The sequence below is a fragment of the Mycothermus thermophilus genome (genome assembly GCF_041956435.1).
Source record: "Mycothermus thermophilus strain CBS 625.91 unplaced genomic scaffold VTJ04scaffold_6, whole genome shotgun sequence".
NCBI lineage: Eukaryota > Fungi > Ascomycota > Sordariomycetes > Sordariales > Chaetomiaceae > Mycothermus > Mycothermus thermophilus.
In genome coordinates, this window is record NW_027191432.1 from 1355479 (window position 1) to 1374927 (window position 19449).

The 19449-nt window shown below is 55.4% G+C and overlaps 10 protein-coding genes across 10 annotated transcripts; 6 read left to right on the forward strand and 4 right to left on the reverse strand.

Annotated features, from left to right (window-relative positions):
• Positions 1-1213: 1213 nt before the first annotated feature.
• Positions 1214-2428, forward strand: VTJ04DRAFT_8902 (uncharacterized protein; the record flags this gene model as incomplete). The annotated part of the gene is made up of 2 exons (XM_069367390.1): positions 1214-1277; positions 1929-2428. 2 exons carry the CDS (start codon positions 1214-1216, stop codon positions 2426-2428), a joined length of 564 nt encoding a protein of 187 aa, XP_069215723.1.
• Positions 2429-2803: 375 nt separating this feature from the next.
• VTJ04DRAFT_8903 (uncharacterized protein) lies at positions 2804-3377 on the forward strand (the record flags this gene model as incomplete). The annotated part of the gene is made up of 2 exons (XM_069367391.1): positions 2804-2864; positions 2929-3377. The coding sequence occupies 2 exons, from the start codon at positions 2804-2806 to the stop codon at positions 3375-3377; spliced, it is 510 nt and encodes a 169-aa protein (XP_069215724.1).
• Positions 3378-3536: 159 nt separating this feature from the next.
• Positions 3537-3827, forward strand: VTJ04DRAFT_8904 (uncharacterized protein; the record flags this gene model as incomplete). Its single annotated transcript, XM_069367392.1, has 1 exon — positions 3537-3827. The coding sequence occupies one exon, from the start codon at positions 3537-3539 to the stop codon at positions 3825-3827; it is 291 nt and encodes a 96-aa protein (XP_069215725.1).
• Positions 3828-4952: 1125 nt separating this feature from the next.
• Positions 4953-6485, reverse strand: VTJ04DRAFT_8905 (uncharacterized protein; the record flags this gene model as incomplete). Its single annotated transcript, XM_069367393.1, has 1 exon — positions 4953-6485. The coding sequence occupies one exon, from the start codon at positions 6483-6485 to the stop codon at positions 4953-4955; it is 1533 nt and encodes a 510-aa protein (XP_069215726.1).
• A 685-nt stretch (positions 6486-7170) lies between these two features.
• VTJ04DRAFT_8906 (uncharacterized protein) lies at positions 7171-8261 on the forward strand (the record flags this gene model as incomplete). The annotated part of the gene is made up of 4 exons (XM_069367394.1): positions 7171-7447; positions 7570-7651; positions 7748-8066; positions 8172-8261. The coding sequence occupies 4 exons, from the start codon at positions 7171-7173 to the stop codon at positions 8259-8261; spliced, it is 768 nt and encodes a 255-aa protein (XP_069215727.1).
• Positions 8262-8688: 427 nt separating this feature from the next.
• Positions 8689-10276, reverse strand: VTJ04DRAFT_8907 (uncharacterized protein; the record flags this gene model as incomplete). The annotated part of the gene is made up of 7 exons (XM_069367395.1): positions 8689-8713; positions 8784-8923; positions 8997-9750; positions 9839-9846; positions 9913-10082; positions 10140-10173; positions 10274-10276. The coding sequence occupies 7 exons, from the start codon at positions 10274-10276 to the stop codon at positions 8689-8691; spliced, it is 1134 nt and encodes a 377-aa protein (XP_069215728.1).
• Positions 10277-13121: 2845 nt separating this feature from the next.
• Positions 13122-14064, forward strand: VTJ04DRAFT_8908 (uncharacterized protein; the record flags this gene model as incomplete). The annotated part of the gene is made up of 2 exons (XM_069367396.1): positions 13122-13341; positions 14006-14064. The coding sequence occupies 2 exons, from the start codon at positions 13122-13124 to the stop codon at positions 14062-14064; spliced, it is 279 nt and encodes a 92-aa protein (XP_069215729.1).
• Positions 14065-14256: 192 nt separating this feature from the next.
• Positions 14257-15843, reverse strand: VTJ04DRAFT_8909 (uncharacterized protein; the record flags this gene model as incomplete). The annotated part of the gene is made up of 4 exons (XM_069367397.1): positions 14257-14640; positions 14709-14890; positions 15024-15053; positions 15135-15843. 4 exons carry the CDS (start codon positions 15841-15843, stop codon positions 14257-14259), a joined length of 1305 nt encoding a protein of 434 aa, XP_069215730.1.
• A 1507-nt stretch (positions 15844-17350) lies between these two features.
• VTJ04DRAFT_8910 (uncharacterized protein) lies at positions 17351-17922 on the forward strand (the record flags this gene model as incomplete). The annotated part of the gene is made up of 2 exons (XM_069367399.1): positions 17351-17482; positions 17545-17922. 2 exons carry the CDS (start codon positions 17351-17353, stop codon positions 17920-17922), a joined length of 510 nt encoding a protein of 169 aa, XP_069215731.1.
• A 275-nt stretch (positions 17923-18197) lies between these two features.
• On the reverse strand, positions 18198-18934 carry VTJ04DRAFT_8911 (uncharacterized protein; the record flags this gene model as incomplete). The annotated part of the gene is made up of 3 exons (XM_069367400.1): positions 18198-18476; positions 18548-18773; positions 18864-18934. 3 exons carry the CDS (start codon positions 18932-18934, stop codon positions 18198-18200), a joined length of 576 nt encoding a protein of 191 aa, XP_069215732.1.
• Positions 18935-19449: the final 515 nt, after the last annotated feature.

Genomic DNA, 19449 nt, shown 5'->3' on the forward strand with positions numbered 1-19449 from the left:
TCAGGGGGTTTGGCCGTCAAAGGCGAGGACGATGATGATGAGACCCAATGGACCACTCAGGTTCGAGGACCGACCAGGCCAAATGGGAACGGCCAATGGCATGGAGGTCTGGAGGCGGATTGCGATTTGATAATTGGAGATATGTTGTTATGAGAGACCTTGTCGTTGGCAATATCACCGTGGTGGTATGAGTTGTGGTGGTCTTCTCGGGCTTTCGTGATGGCGTGGGGGTCGACGGATGGTAACAGCTCAGCGAGGAGTAGTACCTTAAGGCTGAGTAAACATGAGGTGTCAGTTTGTCGTCAAGTTGTTGCCACGAGTTTGGTCCTCATGGCCACCGAGGAATCCCGGCAGGGCAAAATCAACAAAAGGAATGTCGTCGCGTGCTGGGTTGGATGGATCATCCGGGCGGCAGAGCCGCTGTCTGGAGGTGTCGTGTGTCTTGGGCGCTGATCTGGGAATGGTCTTAGCGGGAACTTCCTCTCGGAGCGGCTGCCTGGGCCGCCATGTCTCGGGATGGAGGGGCTAGCCGACAGCCCCGCGATGTTGCCATGATACGGTAGTTACAGCCGTTTTCCACCTTGAGAGCCCGTTTGAACACAGACAATACGGTAACTTACGCGCTGGAAGATGGGGTACAGCCGCATACCTCATCTATCTTATGTCCGACCGACAACTCGTTGACACAATTACAAATTGTCCACCTATCCGAGTAGAACTACGATTACCTACTGTGAAGTGCAGAATCCATCGTCGAGATTTCGGTCTCTCGTTCACCAAAACGCTGTCAGGTTCCGTTGCTGTTCCGTCCCGAGGTGACTTTCATACGGTGGTTTCCGCTTCGGATGTCCCGAAGGAGGATCCAATGACGGAAGGAAGGCGGTTCCACTCGGCCTTGCGTTCTTCGACCTCCGGCCTGAGAGTGGAAGAACACCGTGGGCAGCTCTACCTACCCCCGGCTTTCGGGCAGGTTCGCCTCGTCCTGCCTGCCCAGAGCTTCGTCCTTCTTTCTTTGGGGTTTGTCTGTGGAAGTGAAGTTCCATTTCTTTGTGCCCGTTCCTCTTCGATCCCCCACCCCCTCTTCGATCGACGGACCCGACAGGCTGGGGTTCCGCCCCCCCCCCCCCCAACTCTCTCTCTCATCTTTCATCTCCTCTTGGCTTCCATGCCGCAAGTCAGTCCCGTCGTCCATCCCATCCTTCTCTCCCTCAACATGCCGCCGCTGCCAATGTGGGGTGCAGCACCTGGTCGCTGGGCCGAAGAGCCCCCTGCTCCCTGTTAGTTACCGCTCACCAGCTGCGAGCAGCGGGGAGAGGCCAGAAAATGCCAAGTTCCAGCTGCTTTCCAGTTGCCCAGCCAGTCGGTTCCTGTCTGGTTTGCCCTGACGGCTCCGGCCGGACCGGAAGTATTTCGACCAGGTTTTGTACTTACAACGTTAGTGTCTTTTTTCGTGTGGTCTGCCCCCAACCCGTCCCTTTCTGCAGTAGAGTCCTCTCCATAAGGTATAAAGTCTCCATCATCCAACTTCTCTTCCAGGCCGGTACTCGAGCTGGGGGGCAACCAACAGCCCAGCCTGCCCGCCAAGCACGAGTCCAACAACTTGGTCAGGTCCTTGCACCCACCAAACTCTACATTTCTCCTTTGTACCTAAACCTTAACCTAAACCCGTCGTCTCGCGCAACGTTGCTGCTGCCACCTTGTCCTCCAGCTGCGACCTGAGAAACGTCACCTGTTGCGGCCTAGGTTTAGGTTAGGTTGTTGCCCGTTGCGGAGTTGCAGCCACTTTTTTGTTGCCGCCTCAGGCTCCATCCCGTCCCCCTGGATCCCTCCCCATCCATTTGCCTGCCAAGCCGTGGAGTGGGCGTGTGAGAGCAGCCGCAGCCAAAAAGTTCTGTTCCGACGACCGCAGTTCCTGACTTGACCCTCAGGGGAGCCGCACATCAACGACATCTGGTCTGCCCTGCAACAACACCTCCAACCTTTTTACCAGCCCGGGTCTTCATATCACAGACCTTCTGGACAATCGTTGGCCGGGAGACAAAATCTGCCATCCTTCTTCAAGTCTCCTCGCACCGTCAAAATTCTGTTCTGTTCTGCTTCGGTGAACAACAGGACAACAACCACCACCAGGGCCGGTCTTCGCAATCCCAAACCGCCAACGTCAAATCAACGTCAACCTCGTCACTCACTCGGGGTCGCTTTCTCATTTCTCTTGGGTATCTTCTGTTGCGCCGGGATTGTCGTCGACATCTTGCTTGCAGAGGTTTCCTCGTCCGCAGGCTTGCATCAAAAGCCCGTCTTTGACACCGAGTCATCTTCATCGTCCGAGAACTCACCGCCACGTCTGTGCTGGAAATCGAGTAACCATGTCCCGCACGCGCCGTTGAAAGTTCGGAGGCTCTCCTATTTAGTGGGCACCTCCTGGTGACAGAGGCTGTCCATTTACCATTCTTTCCATCAAGAACCAAAGCGAACTCTGAGTTTTCAGCAAGTCCTCGCTGCAACTTCGACTCAACGCACACATCAGCCTCACGTCGCCTCCAACTTCATCTTGAGTAGTAGTTCACCACAGTCGACGTGAGATCATCGAAGCGTCACTTTTCAACCCGCTTCCAAAGCTCAACTCGAGTCCTTCACTCAGTCGACCTTGGCTCTCATCTCAATCATCAACCCCCGCGTTGAGTTCCACTTTTGAGACACTTGAGAGCAAGTCGACTTTGAGCAACCCCAATCTTTGAACCTCCTTCAACACCCAATGCCGACCAAGCAACAAATCCAATCTTCCTCGCCTCAACCATCCATCATGGCCGCCTCCAAGGAAGCCCATCGTTCCATGGAGTCCCGCACCGGTCGGGCCAACCAACGTGAGCCCACTTGCCCTCCCTCGCGCCTGCCATGGGTCCCCAAAAAACTGACTTGAACCCCCAGGCTACAACGCCAAAGGCGAGCGCCTCGTCGCCGGCGTTGTCCCGCTGACAGAGGACAAAGCCTACGTCATGCTGATCCAATCGACCCGCCGCAAGGGGTGGGTCTTGCCCAAGGGCGGCTGGGAAAATGACGAGGAGTGCCACGAGGCGGCGGCCCGCGAGGCGTGGGAGGAGGCGGGCATCTTTGTGCACATCGACTACGACCTGGGCGAGATTCAGGAAATCAGCCCGCGCAAGAAGTCGTCGGGCAAGGCCAAGGACGGCAAAGACAAGGAGAAGGCCCGGTCCCTGTACCGCTTCTACGAGGTGACGGTCACCTCGGAGGAGCAGGAGTGGCCCGAACGCGAGAAGCGCGAGCGCAAGTGGTTCACGTTTGAGGAAGCCAGGGAGCTCCTCAAGGACCGGCCCGAGCTGCTATCGGCGTTGGAACGGTCGACGATGAAGAGGTAGGCGCGCGTCTGTTTGATGTGGCGTCTTGGGCGGGATGGGGAGTTGGTGAGGATTTACCTATCTCGTCGGCTAGTTGGTTTCCTCATCTCAAGTATTATGGTGGTGTGGTGTTGAGAGACGGGGTGGTGATGTCATGAAAAAGACAAAAAAAGAGGAAAAATGAAAACCAGAAAAACACAACAAAGTCGGCATCCAGCACTTGCCTTTTGTCGCCTGGGCATCGGAGGGGTATCTTCTCAGCGCGCGTTTCCCGCCAAAGAGCCTTCAACCCATCAGCCCACCGGCATCCAAAAACCCTCACCAACCTCCCATCGGCATCCAGTCCCCCAACCTTTCAAGGCAATTGCCCATTCAAGTACCCATGTCGACAACCTCCTTTTTTCCCTTTCGGCCTGCCTGACATCGCCTCCTTTCCTCAACCATGGGAGTTGTTGTGTTCTTTATTTATAGACGGAGGGGCTGTGGGATACACTTTTGGTCCGGGAGTTCTTTTTGCCTTCTGCGCATTGGGTTTCTCACTTTTCACTTTTCATTATCCCCCTCCCTTCCACTGCCGCTTTCTGTGTGTTATCGCCATCATCTTCAGCATCACCCCCTTTCCCTCCCCTTGTCTTGTATTGTCTTTGTGTCATCATGAATCACCGCATGGAGAAGAGAAAACAAAACAAACCATCACATCACAAAATCATCCAGGCGGGTGGGGTATACAGCACAGCACCTGTGCATAGACAGCCTCCGGTATCTCGATAGGTAACCTCCAGGGTGGGCAGGTAGGCAAAAGCACTGGAGGTTGCTTATCTAGGTTCCTAGGCAAGCATTGTTGTTTTTCCTTTTCTGTATTTTGTGGTAGGTGGTGGTGGTGTTAACAGGGTGGGCGGGATTCTGCGTTTGTTTTGTTTTGTTTGTTTATTGTTGAGAGTAGAGTACCTCACCTTTACGGGCACATAAGTACATACCTGAGGTGACCTGACATACATGGTGTACAGGATACCTTAGGTAAGGACTACTAGTACAGGACTGCATTCATTGTTGAGGATTGGTTCCCATCCAGGTTTTTTGTTGTCTTTTGGGTGTATGGAGGTATTCTGTTAATGAACCTGTGATAGACCATCTCGAGAGTTACCGCGGTTGTTTGTGTTGTATGTATTTAGATGGGGTATGCTTCATAACTGTGTAGAGAGGTGTTTTGGGAGTTGGATACATAGAATTGGTTGTTTGGTATAGTCTTGAAGCGCAACCATCGTTATCATCACTCGAAATCAGGTATTGTACCACGAGCAGAGAAGTGCTCTGTAGTAGGTGGGATTGAAGGACGCAATGCTACGCGGATTATTATTGAGGTGTCCTAAGTGGCATGGCAAGTGTGTTATACAAACACCACCACCACTGGGTTCATTCCGTGCCCATCTAGAGATATGTATCCCATCCCATCTCCATTCCACGACCAAACGCCCAATTCCCATCCCAGTCCCCAAATGCCACAATGCATGGATATACTACATGAAAATGTATCTAAATCGCCGCAACAAATAATACATTACAAAAGACATAAAACCCAAGTTGAAGTGCGAAAAGCTACTTAACCTTCCACTTCTCCCCCTCCTCGCCCATCTTCTCAATCCACTCAGCGTACTCCTCAAACATTTTCCTTCTTGCCTGCTTCTCCCGGACCGCCTCGGCGACGGCCGCCATCTCGCGCGCCGTGTACACGGGCTCCTCGGGCGCGTGGAGGTTCTGCAGCACCAGCACGCGATGCACCCTTGCGGCGCGGCGCCGGCGGTCCTCATCCGTCTCGAGCTGCTGGTCGTGGATTGAGGGGGTCACCTGCTCGCCGGCGGCGTTGAAGAGGTAGGGAGGGAGTTTGGGCGCGGCGGGGTGGGTCTCGTCGTCGTTGGTAGTTGAAGTGGTGGTGGTGGTTTCTTCGCTGGTGCTACGACCGCGGTGGGTGCTGGCGCCGGTGCCGTTGGTGGAGGGGATGATTCGGTGCTTGGTCACGCCCGCGCTGGGGGTGAGACGGAGGATGTCTGCGGAGGGGGTCGAGTTCCGCGGGCCGTCGCCCAAGTGCCAGAGGAAGGGAGGGATGTGGACGGTGTCTACGTGGGCCGTGAAGGCCTCGAGGGATGGGAACGGCTCCGCGGCTGCTGCTGCTGGGCAGCTCCTCCACCGGCAGGTGATGGTCGGTGGTGATGACGACGATGATACGGAGGAACGCTCCTTCAACGGCCTCTTGCCGTGCACGATGAGCATGTGCTTGCGCAGCGTCTCAATGTTTTGCAGCTCGGCCGGGCAATTTTCCCACTCGCAGCGGAAGGTGAGGAAGTGTGGGTTCAGTTTCAGATAGATCTGGCGCGCAGTGAGGGCAGGTTTCCGCCCCGGCCGACTACGCGGTTTCGGGCCGGCAGTGGGCTTCTTGGGCTTTGGCTTGGGTGTCGATGCGGACGATGATGGTGCCACAAGCCCGGCACGCAGGGCCGAGTACGAGAGGCCCGGTTTCCATCCGAATGGCCGACCGCGCTTGTTTTGTTTGAGCGTGGCTGTTTGTGCCTGTGGCTTTGGGGCCGGAGCTGGCAACGGCTGGGTGGTGGTTGCGGGTGCTGCAGTCGCTGAAGGTGCTGGTTCTGGTGCTGGTGCCGATGTTGGGCCCGGTGTTGATGCAGCAGACGCGTTCTTGGGCGGCCTGCCTCTGCGTTTCGGCTTGGGTAGAAGATCGGATTTGACCATGTCGACCTCACTCTCCCTCTCTGCCGTGGACTCCTCCAGGTCCTCGGAGGGAGCGATGTAAGAATGCCTTCTCGGGGTGGAATGCAGAACGACCTCGACCAGCGTCTGCTTCGCCAATGCCTCGGCTCCAGGGAATGGCAGTCGACTGGTTGGTGGTGTATCGAGACGGGATTCTTGGTGAAGAGGAGTCGGGGTTGGTTCAGATTGGTCGTCGAGGTCCATGGGTTCCTCGGTCGAGACGCGATGTTGTTCGCCGAACCAAGGATGCGAGGCGTCTTCCTCGACAACATTTTCAGAAATCCAGCCATGGCTTTCGGGTACAGAGTCGTAGTTTGCAGGGATGGAGGCGGCATCGCCTTCCAAGTCCCAATTGGGATCATACGGCATAGTGAATGAAAAATGGAAAGTAAGGGTCGATGATGGGGATAATAATGCAGTGAGTGAAGAGGTCGCGTCAACCGACTTTTTGTCGGGGTTGAACGCTGGAGAATTATAAACAGCTGGAAGCGGTAAATAAATTGTCGCAAATTATTAGCATTTCGTAAGTAGTTTCCTACCACAGATTTTACCTGAGGTCCAAGTAAATGGAAAAAGTCGTGATAAATTGATGAAGGAGAGAAGGAATGAATGAGATGAGGTTGCGTCTGAGTCTCCAGGGCGTTGTCCCTTTCTCTTTCGCCCAGGGAATTCATGTCAAACCCTAACCCTGGTATTTGCCATCCCAAACTGCTTTCCATCCCACTTATACAACCTCATTGACTTCTCTTTCTTCCAAATACCGGGCTTGAGATCCATATCTCGTGTGTGGAAGCTAAATTCAAGACTGTTAGGATTTGGAGTTCGGAAAAGGAAGTCAATGTAAACCGATGCAATCGACATCGCCATCTGCAGTTCCGCTTTCATCATACCCCAATCTTGGAAACCAAGCACCACTTGAAGACGTCAATTATTAATCCGAACCCCAAACCTGTTTCTATTTATTGAGACTCGCCCACCTCATAGGAACCGTAAAACCGGAACGCATAACAAAAGAACCAAGAGCTCAAATACTTACCCCAGTATCCAACCCACCATGACCACCCCCCAAATCAGCAAATCCCTCTACGCCATCGTCGCGGGCGTCGGCGGTGGCACTGGCCGGGCGGTGGCTCTGCGCTTTGCCCGTGCCTACCCCGTCGCCGTGCTCGCCCGCTCCGAGTCCAGCTACGCCGACGTCGTGGCGGAGATTACCCAGCGCGGCGGCGAGGCTGTGGGCGTGAGTGCCGACGTCGCCGACGAAAAGTCCCTGGCCCATGCGCTCGGCGTGGTGAAGGAGAAGTTTGCTGACAAGGGGTTGGCAGCGGCTGTGTGTAAGTCATTCTTTCTTTGAGACTGATGAGAAGAGAGGCAAAAGGAGGGAGATACCGTATTATTGGACTGGACTGGACTGGACTGGACTGACCATCGACAATGCGTGATCGGAGGGACATAGTCAACGTCGGCGCCGGCTTCGCCATCAAACCCTTCCTCGAAACCACCGTTGACGACTTTGACCGCAGCATAGCAGGCAACGCGTACGTCTTCTCTTCCCCTTTCCCTCCCTTTCCCAACCGCCCCAGCAATCCAACTGCCTACCTACTTACTTACCTCCCTAACTAACTCCCCGACAGCCGAGGCCTCTACAACTTCTCCAAAGCCACCCTCCCCCTCCTCCTCTCCACCGCCTCCTCCTCCACCTCTCCCCCACCGTACCCGCCCACCCTGCTCGTCACGGGCGCCACCGCCTCCCTGCGCGGGTCGGCGCGCTTCGGGCCGTTCGCCGCCGGCAAGTTCGCCGCGCGGGCGCTCGCCCAGTCCCTGGCGCGCGAGTTTGGCCCGCAGGGGGTGCACGTGGCGCACGTGGTCGTGGACGGGGTGATTGACGGCCCGAGGACCAAAGGGTACACGGTGAATGGCGGGGTGGAGGGGGGCAAGTTGGATCCTGAGGCTGTAAGTCTTTTCTGCCTTCTCCTTCTCTCTCTTTTCCGGCATTTCTCTGGTGTTATTTGGGTCGAGGAGGGAGGAGGTTTAGCTGACGATTCTGGTGGCGGGTAGATTGCCGAGAGTTATTGGCATTTGCACACGCAGCATCGGTCGACGTGGACGCATGAGCTGGATTTGAGGCCGTATGTTGAAAAGTTTTGAGCCGGGGAAGTTTGTGCTGGGAAAATTCTCTGGGGTGCCGTTCAATGATGATGAGGTAGGATGAATGACGAATATGCTCATCGGTGGAGGTATTGTTCAAATAACGACTACTACTACTACTACTACTACTATTATACTAGGTATCTTGCCTCTCCCTTATGGAAAGGGTGCTATATATGCCCAGTTGCCCTCCTTTCCATAAGACCAAGGTACTCCTGAAAATGCTAAACCCATGACAGACTCGAAAACCGGAACCAGACCAAAAACCAGCATCTCCAACGCCAGAAAACAAACCAGCAAAAAAGAAATCGCTGAAACTCCTGATCATATGCTATTTTTTGTTCCAAGAAGAACGCCAAAACACCGTCGCCCTCCTTGGTATCACCAAAGCAGCCAAAGAAACCCAAACAAAATGCAAAGCAAGCCTCTAGTCTTCATCCTTGGGCCACAGCCTGGTTCAATCATGGTCAGCTCAACAGCCACTTGCCATCCCACTGGGGGTTGAAAAGGAAAACGACTTACAGCTTCTTCCTCCACAAATGGCGAATCATCCGACTAAACACGAGCAGCCACACAAAGACAAGACAACCCGCCAGCACGCAGCCAAAGATCTTGAGTCCGTTGCTGTCGAAGGCTGCGCCGAGGGCTTCGGTGGCCGTGACCTAAAGCTGCGTTAGAGAGAACCCTTGACTTTGATGGGGCAATAAAAAAAAGGAGAGGACCAGAAAAACTCACCAGCGCCGTGTTCGGAAACACAAACGAAAACCACGTCATCTGGAACCTCAACTTCCCCTTACTCTCGGGCCTCAGATACTTCCACAACGACCCAACCGACACGACGAAAAACCACAGACTCAACCCCCACAACCACAAACCTGCCATGTACGTCAGCAGCCGGAGGATCGTCGCAACCACCTCCGGGTTCCCCCGCGCACCCGCCACTGCCGTGGCGAACGCGGAACCCTCCGCCGGGAAAATATTGGGCGCCAGCAATCCCAACTGCACCAGCCCGGCGCAGGTGAACCCGCTGGGACCGATAGAAATAAAAACACCCGGCCGCTGGTGGTCACGCGGCAGCTTTTGCGTCATGAGCCGGTACAAGAAGGCCGAGCAGACCATGAAGCTGATGAGGTAGCCCGTGCCCTGGACAGCGACGGCGGCGAGGGCGATGCGGATCATTCCGACCGGGGGCGGCGGGGTGGATTCCGTGGCGGTGGCGGCGACGGCGGGGGTGTTGTTGACGGCGGCTTTGAGGATGTTGGAAGCCAGCGGCGCGGAGAGCAGCAGCGGGTACGCGGGGAAGACCCAGACGGGCGTCATGGTGTGGATGGGGAAGATCTGGGTCGACCACAGGGCGAGGTACAGACCGGCGCTAACGAGGACGCTCACGCCCGTGTAGATCCAGAAACAGATTTCCAGAACGTGGAGGAGCCAGGGCCCGGTGTTGGGGGTGCCGTACTGGGTGATGGTGATGAGGATGGTGGCAATTCTGGCGAGGGCGGAGAGTGTTAGTGGTCACGGCACGGTGATGCTAACTAAATATCCATCTAGGGAAGAGCGGAAGGCAAAAGACTTACGAAACGATCTGGACGGATTGTTAGTCTGAGATCAACCATCATCATACCAACAACTGTTGTGAGGTTTGACTTACAATAGCAGAGATAAACAGGCTCTCGACCTGGTCGTAAAACGACCGGATCAGGCTTCCCGGGTGCAAGATGAAGCGAAGGGTGATCATGACGCAGTTGATGGCGAACAAGCACAGGTTCAAGAAAAAGAACGCCAGGCCGATACCAACCAGCCAGTCGGACTTGTAGGGGACTGTTATTTTCCCGTCAGCCAAAGACGTCCTGCATCGTGGTTGAAGGGGGCACATACGTGAGTGTATGACATTGGCCATACCGCCGGTAGCCTATTATTCCTCTCTGTCAGCAAGACCGTCCACAAGAAACCAACCCTCACACAAAAGAACCACCCCCCATAATTCATCATGGGAAGTCCAACCCACTCACCATAGTCATAGTAAAATATGTCCACTGAAAACACCCAATCCGATCCCTCAACCCGACCTTCTTCCTCCTCCCATCCTCCTCTCCACTCTCCTCCCCATTCCCATCCCGACCACACCCACACCCCATCATCCCACCGTCACTCAGGTACCCACCACCGCCACCGCCACACCTTCCAACCACCCCCGAGCAGGAAGAACAAGACGTCGACGTCGGGTCACAACATCCTCCTCCTCCTTCCCTCTGCTGCTCTTCCGCCCCCGTCGTCCCCGCCACCGCGGTCCTCGACCGGAAAAACCCCTGCCACCGCCAACTCGGCGCCGGGCTGAACTCGCGCGAGTGGAAATGCAAGTGCCGGAAGATTCCGTGACCGTGACCGTGGTGGTGATGGTGGTGATGATGATGGTGATGGTGCACACAACCACCGGCTTTCCCGTCCGCGCTCGTGCCGGCGCATGGGCCGCCGCGACGGTAGGTTCTTGACTTGCCGCGGCCTCGGGTGGTGGATTCTCCGGCTTCTAGGTCGGGGATGTCGAGAGTGAGGGCGGGGGTTTTGGATTTGGATTTGGAGGGGTGAGATGGTGGTGGTGGTGAGGTTGTCGTTGTGGGTTGGTCGGGTTCCAGAGGGGTTTGGTAGCCCTGCGGAAGGGGGAGGTGGACGTTGGAGTTGGGAGCGGTGGAAACGGGTGAGGAGAAGGCGGTTGAGGTAGCTGTTAGGGGTCCCGGTGGTGAGGACGTATAGAAGTTTGACATTGTGATGGTTGTTTCTGTGGTTTTCGTAGTTTTTTTTTGGTTTTCTCTTTTCCTTTTTTAAAAATGAACAAAATACACGATGAATCCTGCGCTTCGTCTGCGTGCTGTCGTTCCTGCCCGAGTCTCTCTCTCAGGAGCTGGTGATAAGAGAGACTAACTAACACCTGCAACGGAACGAGCGGAAGGGGGTGGATATCAGTGAATAGAGATCTGCAACAAGAATATAAGGCCCCAGAAAGCAGAAACAGAAAAATGTCCAGAAACAAGAAAAGAAAGAATAAAAAGTGTAAAAAGAATGTATCTGCGAAAAAAAGTGTGACCAACACAACGAAAGAGAAACAAGAAGAAAAAAAATTATACAAGCCGCGGTAGCTATTGGCCCTGACGCCGAGATGTGGCCGGCCAAGGGTGTGTAAGTGAAAAAGCGAGTAAAAAAAACGGACCTCGCCTCGTCCCGTGCTTCACACACCCGGTCCAGGCCCGGATCCAAGACCGATTCTTAGTCAAAGCCTGTAAGGCTGAATGTTCCCACCAACCCGAATGCAAAGCGTTGCTTGCTGCCGGCTTCACCGAAGAATTTCCTCTCCCGTGGGTCGAAGAAGAGCGCAAAAAGCAACGCTTAATTCGCCTTCTTAAGTAATTCCTCTCAGGTAAAAAATGTTTGTCCTAATTCAATCCGGACCACACAATTTCGAAAGTAGCAAATGTGTGCGTTCCTCCATGTCAGGGATGGTGAGGCCACAGGAGCTGGGGGGGTGCTGCTCTGTGAGTCAACTAGGTCGTGTCAATGCCGAAGCGTTGTCCTCGTGTCGTCGTTGAGATGCCGCAGACCGCCGGGAGCGCCAACCAACCGGGTAAGGTGAAGCAAGGTGTGGTACGGAGCAACTGGCTAGCGTGTCCGTCTTCTTTTCTGTTCGTGGCCGTCCTGCTGTGGGATTCGAAAGCTGTCTAGCCGGCCGGCCGGCCGGGGTGTTGTCAAGCCGGTAGCGTATCCGTAGTGGGTGGTGCGGTGCGGTGTCGTAGGTGGTCGTAGGCCGGTGTGCTGGCGCGCCAGCGACTAGTTCCTTCAGAGGCTTGGCAGTGTTCTTCTCCAGGGGTTTTGATGTTGACGATTGGGAAATGTGGTGTGAGGAGAGGAAAGATCTGACCAAGAAGGACAGCAGGTTGTGTTGATTGATGAAGTGAGAAAGTAAGTTGATATTCTCCAGTTGAAATTATGATTCCGTGACGCTTGCCTGTCGTCTTCCCGGCACACGATGTGGCTCGCTGACGAGGGGCGAGGATGGATCATCCCATCACCACCATCCCCAAACTGGGTCCGTTCGCTGGCTTGGTGGCGCAGTTCTTCTTTTACGCTAGTTACGTTCACAGCTTTCTAATGATCAACGACAACAGCACTACAGAACTGCTTGGAGGACAACGTTCAGTTGACGCTATGATAACCAAGATCCGGTCTAAAGCACTGCACGTGTCTATATACCAGCCCCTCCAATGCAACACCTCGACTTGGAACAAACTCCCTCGAGTTGTGACCTGTCCTTGGAAGTATAGCGTCAACCGAACTTTATTCATGGCAAACCCACAAAGCAGTTGCCAGGAATCCCTTCACCTATGCCATCACCAACTTCCACCGCCTTCCGTAGGTGGACCTTTCAAAACCCCATGACCAAGTCCAAGCCCATCCGCCAGTTCCAAGGGAATGGGCAAGTGAAACAAGTGAACTCGTCCGTCCATAGTGCAAACCTCACCATCCACTTTCCCCATCCCCTCCGCTTTTGCCATCCTCCGCCAAAAAAACATTCGCCACACCACACCACCACACCACCTACACAGTACCAATACGTCCCTATGTAGGTGCCCTACATACCACCCACTTCCACCGAGGGCACTTCAAAAAAGCCTAAAACTCCCCCCTCACCCAGAAGAAGGGGAATTCGTGAAGACAGCCCTCGATTGCGTCACACACACAAACCCCATCGCAACATTTCTTGGAGACACACGCCAAGCCCGCCGAGAGGACAGAGACAAACCCCGACAAAAAAAAATGCGGGGATGGGACCCGGGATGATCCAGCCCATCCGCCGCCCGCCCAGCTCAGATGACCCCTGCTCCTGTATCCCCCGGACCTTGCCGCCGCCGCGCACCCGGCCGTTGGATGGAGCACAGCACCGCACCGCAGCAAGCAGATCCGGCTTGTGCCGCTGCCGCTGCCCGCTGCCGACCGGGGGCGGATGCGGGGGAGGGGAAGGAGGTGCAGCAACCCCATTGCCGCATCGGCTGCGTCCGCCTGTCCGACGAGGAGAAAGTCTCAAAAAGATGTTTGTAGGGGGAATGAAACAACAACACAAGACTCGGTCTTGGAATGATGATCTGTATGTATTCCCGGATGTGTTCCAAGTCTAATGCTCTCTGTTGAAAAATAAATCACCACCCTACACCAAGTAAAAAGAAAAAAAATACTTAATATACCACCCGTTCCAACATATGCAAGAAACACCTACCTACCCAACCAAACAAGTGCACACTCAAAGTGTAGGAAAACTATAGACCCATAGATATATGTATATATATGCCTGCGCACTCCGTACGTCTTCCGTCTCTCCCAGCCCTTCAAGCATCTACCCATCTACCGATACTCACTGATATGCCGACTCAACGATGATGATGACGATAACGATAACGATGACAATGATGATGACCCTTGCGTACGTACCAAAGTGAAATCAAACAACAAAGCAGACAAACAAAACTATAAATCCCCCCACCAAACGCCAGGATTATGACCCTCTCTCTCTCTCATGTGCGAAGAAGTAGAAGCCATTGGATGCCCCAGAGAAAAACAAACCATCGGGCGGCATTCCACAATAAACACTACACCCACCCAACCCATCCGTCCCACGCCTCTTGATATGCGTACCTGTGATGGTCATGGATGGATAGAGTGCGAGGTGAGCTGGTTCTGACCTGTTCCTGCCTGTCCAGTCCTCATGAATCTGGAACAAAAACTTGGTGGAAGCCAGGCGCACACCAACCCGCCCTGACCCAACCTGACCTATTCGTATGGATATTTCAAACGACAATGCACCATCGCCGCCCGCCATTTTTGTTGTGTATCCCAATCCCTCCGTTGTTTTGTTTGCGTTGCCGTGTTCATTCCATGAAACTTACCTCACTCACTCACTCAACCAACTCCTCAACACCATTCCACCCCCCATCCGCCCCTCCCCACTCACTCAATCATAGTTAAACAGCACACTAATCGACTCGCCATGATGCACCCTGCGAATCGCCTCGGCGAAGATGGGCGAAATATCCAGCACCTCGAGGCGGTCGCCGAGCGCCTGCTTATGCTCGTCCTGCGGCACCGAGTTGGTGACGATGATCTTGTCGATGGCCGACGCTTTCACGCGGTTGATGGCGTCCCCGCTGAACACGCCGTGCGTCACCATGGCGTAGATGGTCGTCGCCCCCTCCTTCTTGAGCAGCTTGGCCGCGCGCGTGATGGTGTTGCCCGTGTCGAGCAGGTCGTCGATCAGGATGCACACGCGGTCCGCCACGTTGCCGACCAGCATCATGCTGGCGTTTTGCCGGTCCGTGATCTTGGTCGGGCGGCGTTCCTGTGCGCGGGTGGGGTTTAGTATTTGCGCGGGGTAGACTGAGGGAGGGTCAGCAGGGACGGACGTACCTTGTGGATGAGCGCAAACTCGACGCCCAGGCTATCGGCGATGGCCGTGGCGCGCTTTGCGCCGCCAGCGTCTGGGCTGATGATGACCGCGTCTTTGTAGTTGCGGATGTAGGTCTGGATGTACCGCTTGATGAGCGGCCGGCCGTAGAGGTTGTCCACGGGGACATCGAAGAATCCTTGCACTGTACAGAGGACAGTTAGTATCTCAGGATGGTTGTGAGACACAAGCCAAGACAGCAGAGCCGCCTGCGTCATAACCCGCGCACAGCAGGTGGCTCAGGACGACAGGGCTGCCTCGGCCGCGTTACACATTACCTTGAGGGTCATGCAGGTCCATCGTGATGACTAGAGTCTGTGTTAGCGTAGTTCAAGCATTCCCGGGAATAACCCCCCACGCCAAAGCAACAACCGGGGAAAACTACGCACCATGATCAGCGCCAGCGCAAGTCAACAGGTTGGCAATCAGCGTCCCCGCCTGCGCCACCCACTGCTTGTACCCCGGCTTGGCCTCGAAGGCGTACGCATGCGTCGCGTTCTCGTAGTCGTGCGTCGTGTAGCTCCCCGTGCTCCTGTGGTAACCGTTGCCGTTCACAAAATAGCCGTCGCCGTTCGACTTGACGGGCGAGCTCGTGCCGTTGACGCCCATCTTGGCGAAGCGGTTCGAGAGGTCGGCAGAACCGTCGCCGTTGGTGAGCCCGGCGCTACGGGGCACGCCGGGGCCCGGGGTGACCGGGACGCTCTCGAACGTGTAATCCTTACGGCCGCCGTTGTCGGTGCTGCCCGGCTTGTTGTACAGCGGCGCGCCGGACTTCTTGTACGGCAGGTCGGGCTGGCGCGAGTAGGGGAAGAGCGGCAGGACGGCGGTGACGCGGCGGGCCGAGCCCGTCTTGCAGGCCGAGATCATGATGCACAGGTCCATGAAGTGGTCGTTGAGGCGGCTGCCGTTGCCGCCGAAGCCTGTCTGGATGATGTAGACATCCTTGCCGCGCACCGAGTCTTGGATCTCGCAGCGGCTCTCTCCCGAGGAGAACTTGGTCAAGATCCGGTTGCAAGGCGGGATGGCGAGGATGTTGCACACGCTCTCGACCAGAGCGGGATGCGAGTTGCCGCCGAGGACCACGATGTTCCGGACCATGTTGGGCTGTCAATTGGGGGTTGGCCGGGCTGAATCAGGACCGATGATGCAATCCGGGTGGTTGGATGGCTTTTCCGGGTAAAAATGAGGTCGTGGGGGTACCTAGGTCGACGTGGTTGCGGCAGGCAGACGGGATGCGGGCGGAGGGTGTAGTTACTCGTCAAGCCTTGTCGTTTTGGTGTTGGAGCAACAGTGACGAGAAGTTGACGACGAGGAGGTTGACGATTCCAACAAGCAACCCAAACTATCTGTCGAAAGGTGAAGGGATAGATAGAAAGGGTCGTTGGCAAAGGTTGGACCGGGATCCGATGACGTTTAGAAAGCTAAAAGTGTAAAGGCTTTCCAGATGGCCCGAGCTAGAGTCGGAGACGGACGGGGCACGGTTCACTGTCGCTAAGAAAGAATCGCCGAGGAAACAAGGACGCAGTGAAACTGGACCTTGGGAACCTAAAAAAAAAAAAAAAAAAGTCACCGGCTTGTCTGCGGATGGACGAGGGACCGAGCACGAGCACGAAACACCCAAGGTCCGGATCAGTGAGCAGTGGAGAGAGGGAGGGAAAAGTGGATAGGAGGGAAACAAAAGTTGAGACGAGTCGAGAGAGACAAAGACAAGGGGAATATCACAGAGGAAGCATCTTGAAATGCCGAGTCAGATGCAGGTTGGAGGTTGGTTCGAGGAGAAAAGCGCTCGTTCGAAGGCGGCAATGCATTCAAAAGTCCAAGAGGCGAGACCTCAAGTAACTTTTATTGCTCTCACAGTCCAGGCAAGGCAGTCCACAGTCCAGACCAGACCAGTGGCAGTCCAGTGGCAGTCCCCGCGGTGTGGAAGAACTGGAGACGGCAGCGGGCAGACCGTGGGCCGTGGGGCTGCAGGGGGGGGGATGAAGAAAAAAAACCAAGCGACAAAAAATTTCTCCGGGTCCGCGCTTCCATTGGCATTCTCAGTCACCGGCCGCCCAGCATTGCATTCTCTCGCCGTTTTCGCCTCTCTGTTGGTTCCATTTTTTCGGCATCTGACGTCGATCTTTTGGGACACGCGGAGACAACCTGAGGTGAAAGACGGGAAGGGAAGTATGGGATACAGTATCGTAACTGTGTGAGTCGAGCAAAGGGAAGAGAGATGTCATGCATTTCACCATCGGGACTGGGCAATGACGGTGCGAGAATTTTTCGGCGGGGCAGACGCCAAAAATGACCGCTCTGATTGGCTGGGGGCGGAACAGGCAAGAGCATCCAGAGCTTTCAACGGCCCGGAACGGAGCACGGTGGCCCCACTTTTTAGCCTTCCGACATTGAGTTTCACGGAACAGAGCAATCGTCATGTGCCTTGGAGTCTTGTGTGTTTTCCAGGATTGATTGATGAAGCTTGGTCCAGAGTGACCTCGAGTGACCTAAGTGAGCGGTGAACAGGACTCGATATACACCGGGATATACCGACATTCTCTAGCCATATTAGCCTCATCTCCGGTTATCTCGACAGCCCTGCTGAACAAACCCGAAAGCCACAATGAAGGTCCTCGAGTCCCAAAACGCCCTCCTCTCCAACTATGAAGTCTACCAGCACATTCTCGACCAGCGGCGCAACAACAAGGCCCAGGGCCGCCGGATCCCCGCCAATGCCTTCCACATCATGAACGAGGTCGGTTCCCCTTGGTCTTTCTCTAATTTCCCTCATCATAAAAACTAACCAACCTCCCCCAGGTCATGACCTACCTCACCACCAAGCCCAGCCCTCTCGAGAAGCAAGAAGAAAAGCACGACTACTCGCCCGAAGTCATCCCGCGCTTGATGGAGAGGCTGCGCGAGGCCGACCTGCCGGGGGAGCTGACCAAGGGCGAGCTGCTGTCCATTCTGAACCTGCGCCCCTCGTCCAGCGCCCTGCTGAGCACCGCCATCGAGGACATGGAGGAGCGCTTCACCGAGGAGGAGCAGAACCGCATCGTCGAGATTATCGGAGAGGTTCTCGGCCGCCCGGATCCGGAGGAGGAGGAGGAGGGTGGTGAGGGTGATGGTGAGGCAACAGCGGACGGTGCCGAGGGAGAGATGGACGGGGACGCCGTGCCGTCGGTCGAGAAATAGCGGCGGCTGAGCGACCGATTGAGGAGATGCGAGTTACTACCCCAATGCGGCCGCCAGCAATATGGCGGTGGTGGTGATGGTGATGGTGGTGGGAGCGGTTGATGACGGTTCCTTCCCCCAACTGTCACACCCTACACCGCACTGCCAAAGTATCTTACTCCGCGGCCATCATCATCTTCCACCACCACAAAACCACCCAGCCGGTTCGTGGCACAGCCCGCCTCAACCATCAGCCGGTGCATACTACATACTCCGACCCCCGTTACAACAGCCGCTTACATAATCACGCAACCCCCCTCGCTCTGACCGCCCTCGGGCTTGGTCGTCTTGAGCGCGGTGGCGCAGATGTCGTCAAACACGAGCGGCAGCAGCTCGCCCGTGACGGCCGAGCACTCCATGTACCTGTCGGCGCGCATCTCCGTGGCCACGCGGTGCGCTTCCTGCGGGTAGATGATGCCGTTGGGATCGTCCTCGGAGCGCAGGTCGCGCTTGAGGCCCAGGACGAGGAGGGGGAGCGAGTCGCTGGCGAAGGCGGTTCGGATTTCGGGGAGCCACTGGGAAGGGGGGATTTGGGTTATTAGAGGAATTGTATGAATGGGCTTGGGGCTTGAGGAACAGTACATACCACGTGCTTGAGGTTGATGAGGCTGAGACGCTGGCTTATGTCGTAGCAGAGGATGACCATGTCAGGGCGGAGCAGGCGCCAGTTCTCGGGGCTGGACGTGTCGTAGAACTCGAAGCGGTATTGGCCCTTGCGGCTGCGCACTTCGAATATGAAGGGCTGGTCCATGTCCCGGAGGAGGGTGATGGGGCGGCAGCCGTCGAGGTTCTGCCGGCCTTGGCTGATGCGACTGTGAGGTGCTCAGGGTTAGATGTGAGACTAAGGGGTGAGATTGGATAATAGAGAGCTACGTTGTTGAGGGGTAATAGTAAATACTGACGATAGGAATGTTGATTTCCCACATTTCTCATCCCCAAGCAACAATATGGTGATGGTATGTTCTTCTTCCATTGTGAGCAGTACCCCTGAAATGAGACCTAGGCATGGCTCTGCTAGAGAACGGCAGCCGGTGTCAAAGTCATTCCAATGGACTTATACCCAGAGCGGGCTCACCCCTCCTTATCGACATCCCACTTTGGCTTATCGCCTTTCCCCTGCCCCACATTATTTTTTGACAGAACACATGGAGCAATCGTTTTTCACCTGCTGCCACCCGAAGCAGCAGCATGCAGCAGTGTCGGATTCAAGAAAGTTCATGAACTTTAAAGGGCTGGGAGTCAGAGTCAGTGGACGGAAACTGACTGAAGGACGGAATAATACTGTGCCTTGGCCACATGAAGGCCATCGCAACGAGCTGCATCCGGACCCTCAAGACAGTCCAAGATTGCACGCTGCTCGCCTTTTTACCAGTACTGCGACCGTCGCCACCCCCCTCAACATCACTTGGTGTCTTTTCCGTCTTCACTTCACAGAGTAGACGCACTTTCGTCTCATCACTGCCATCACCACCACCCATAACTCCCACC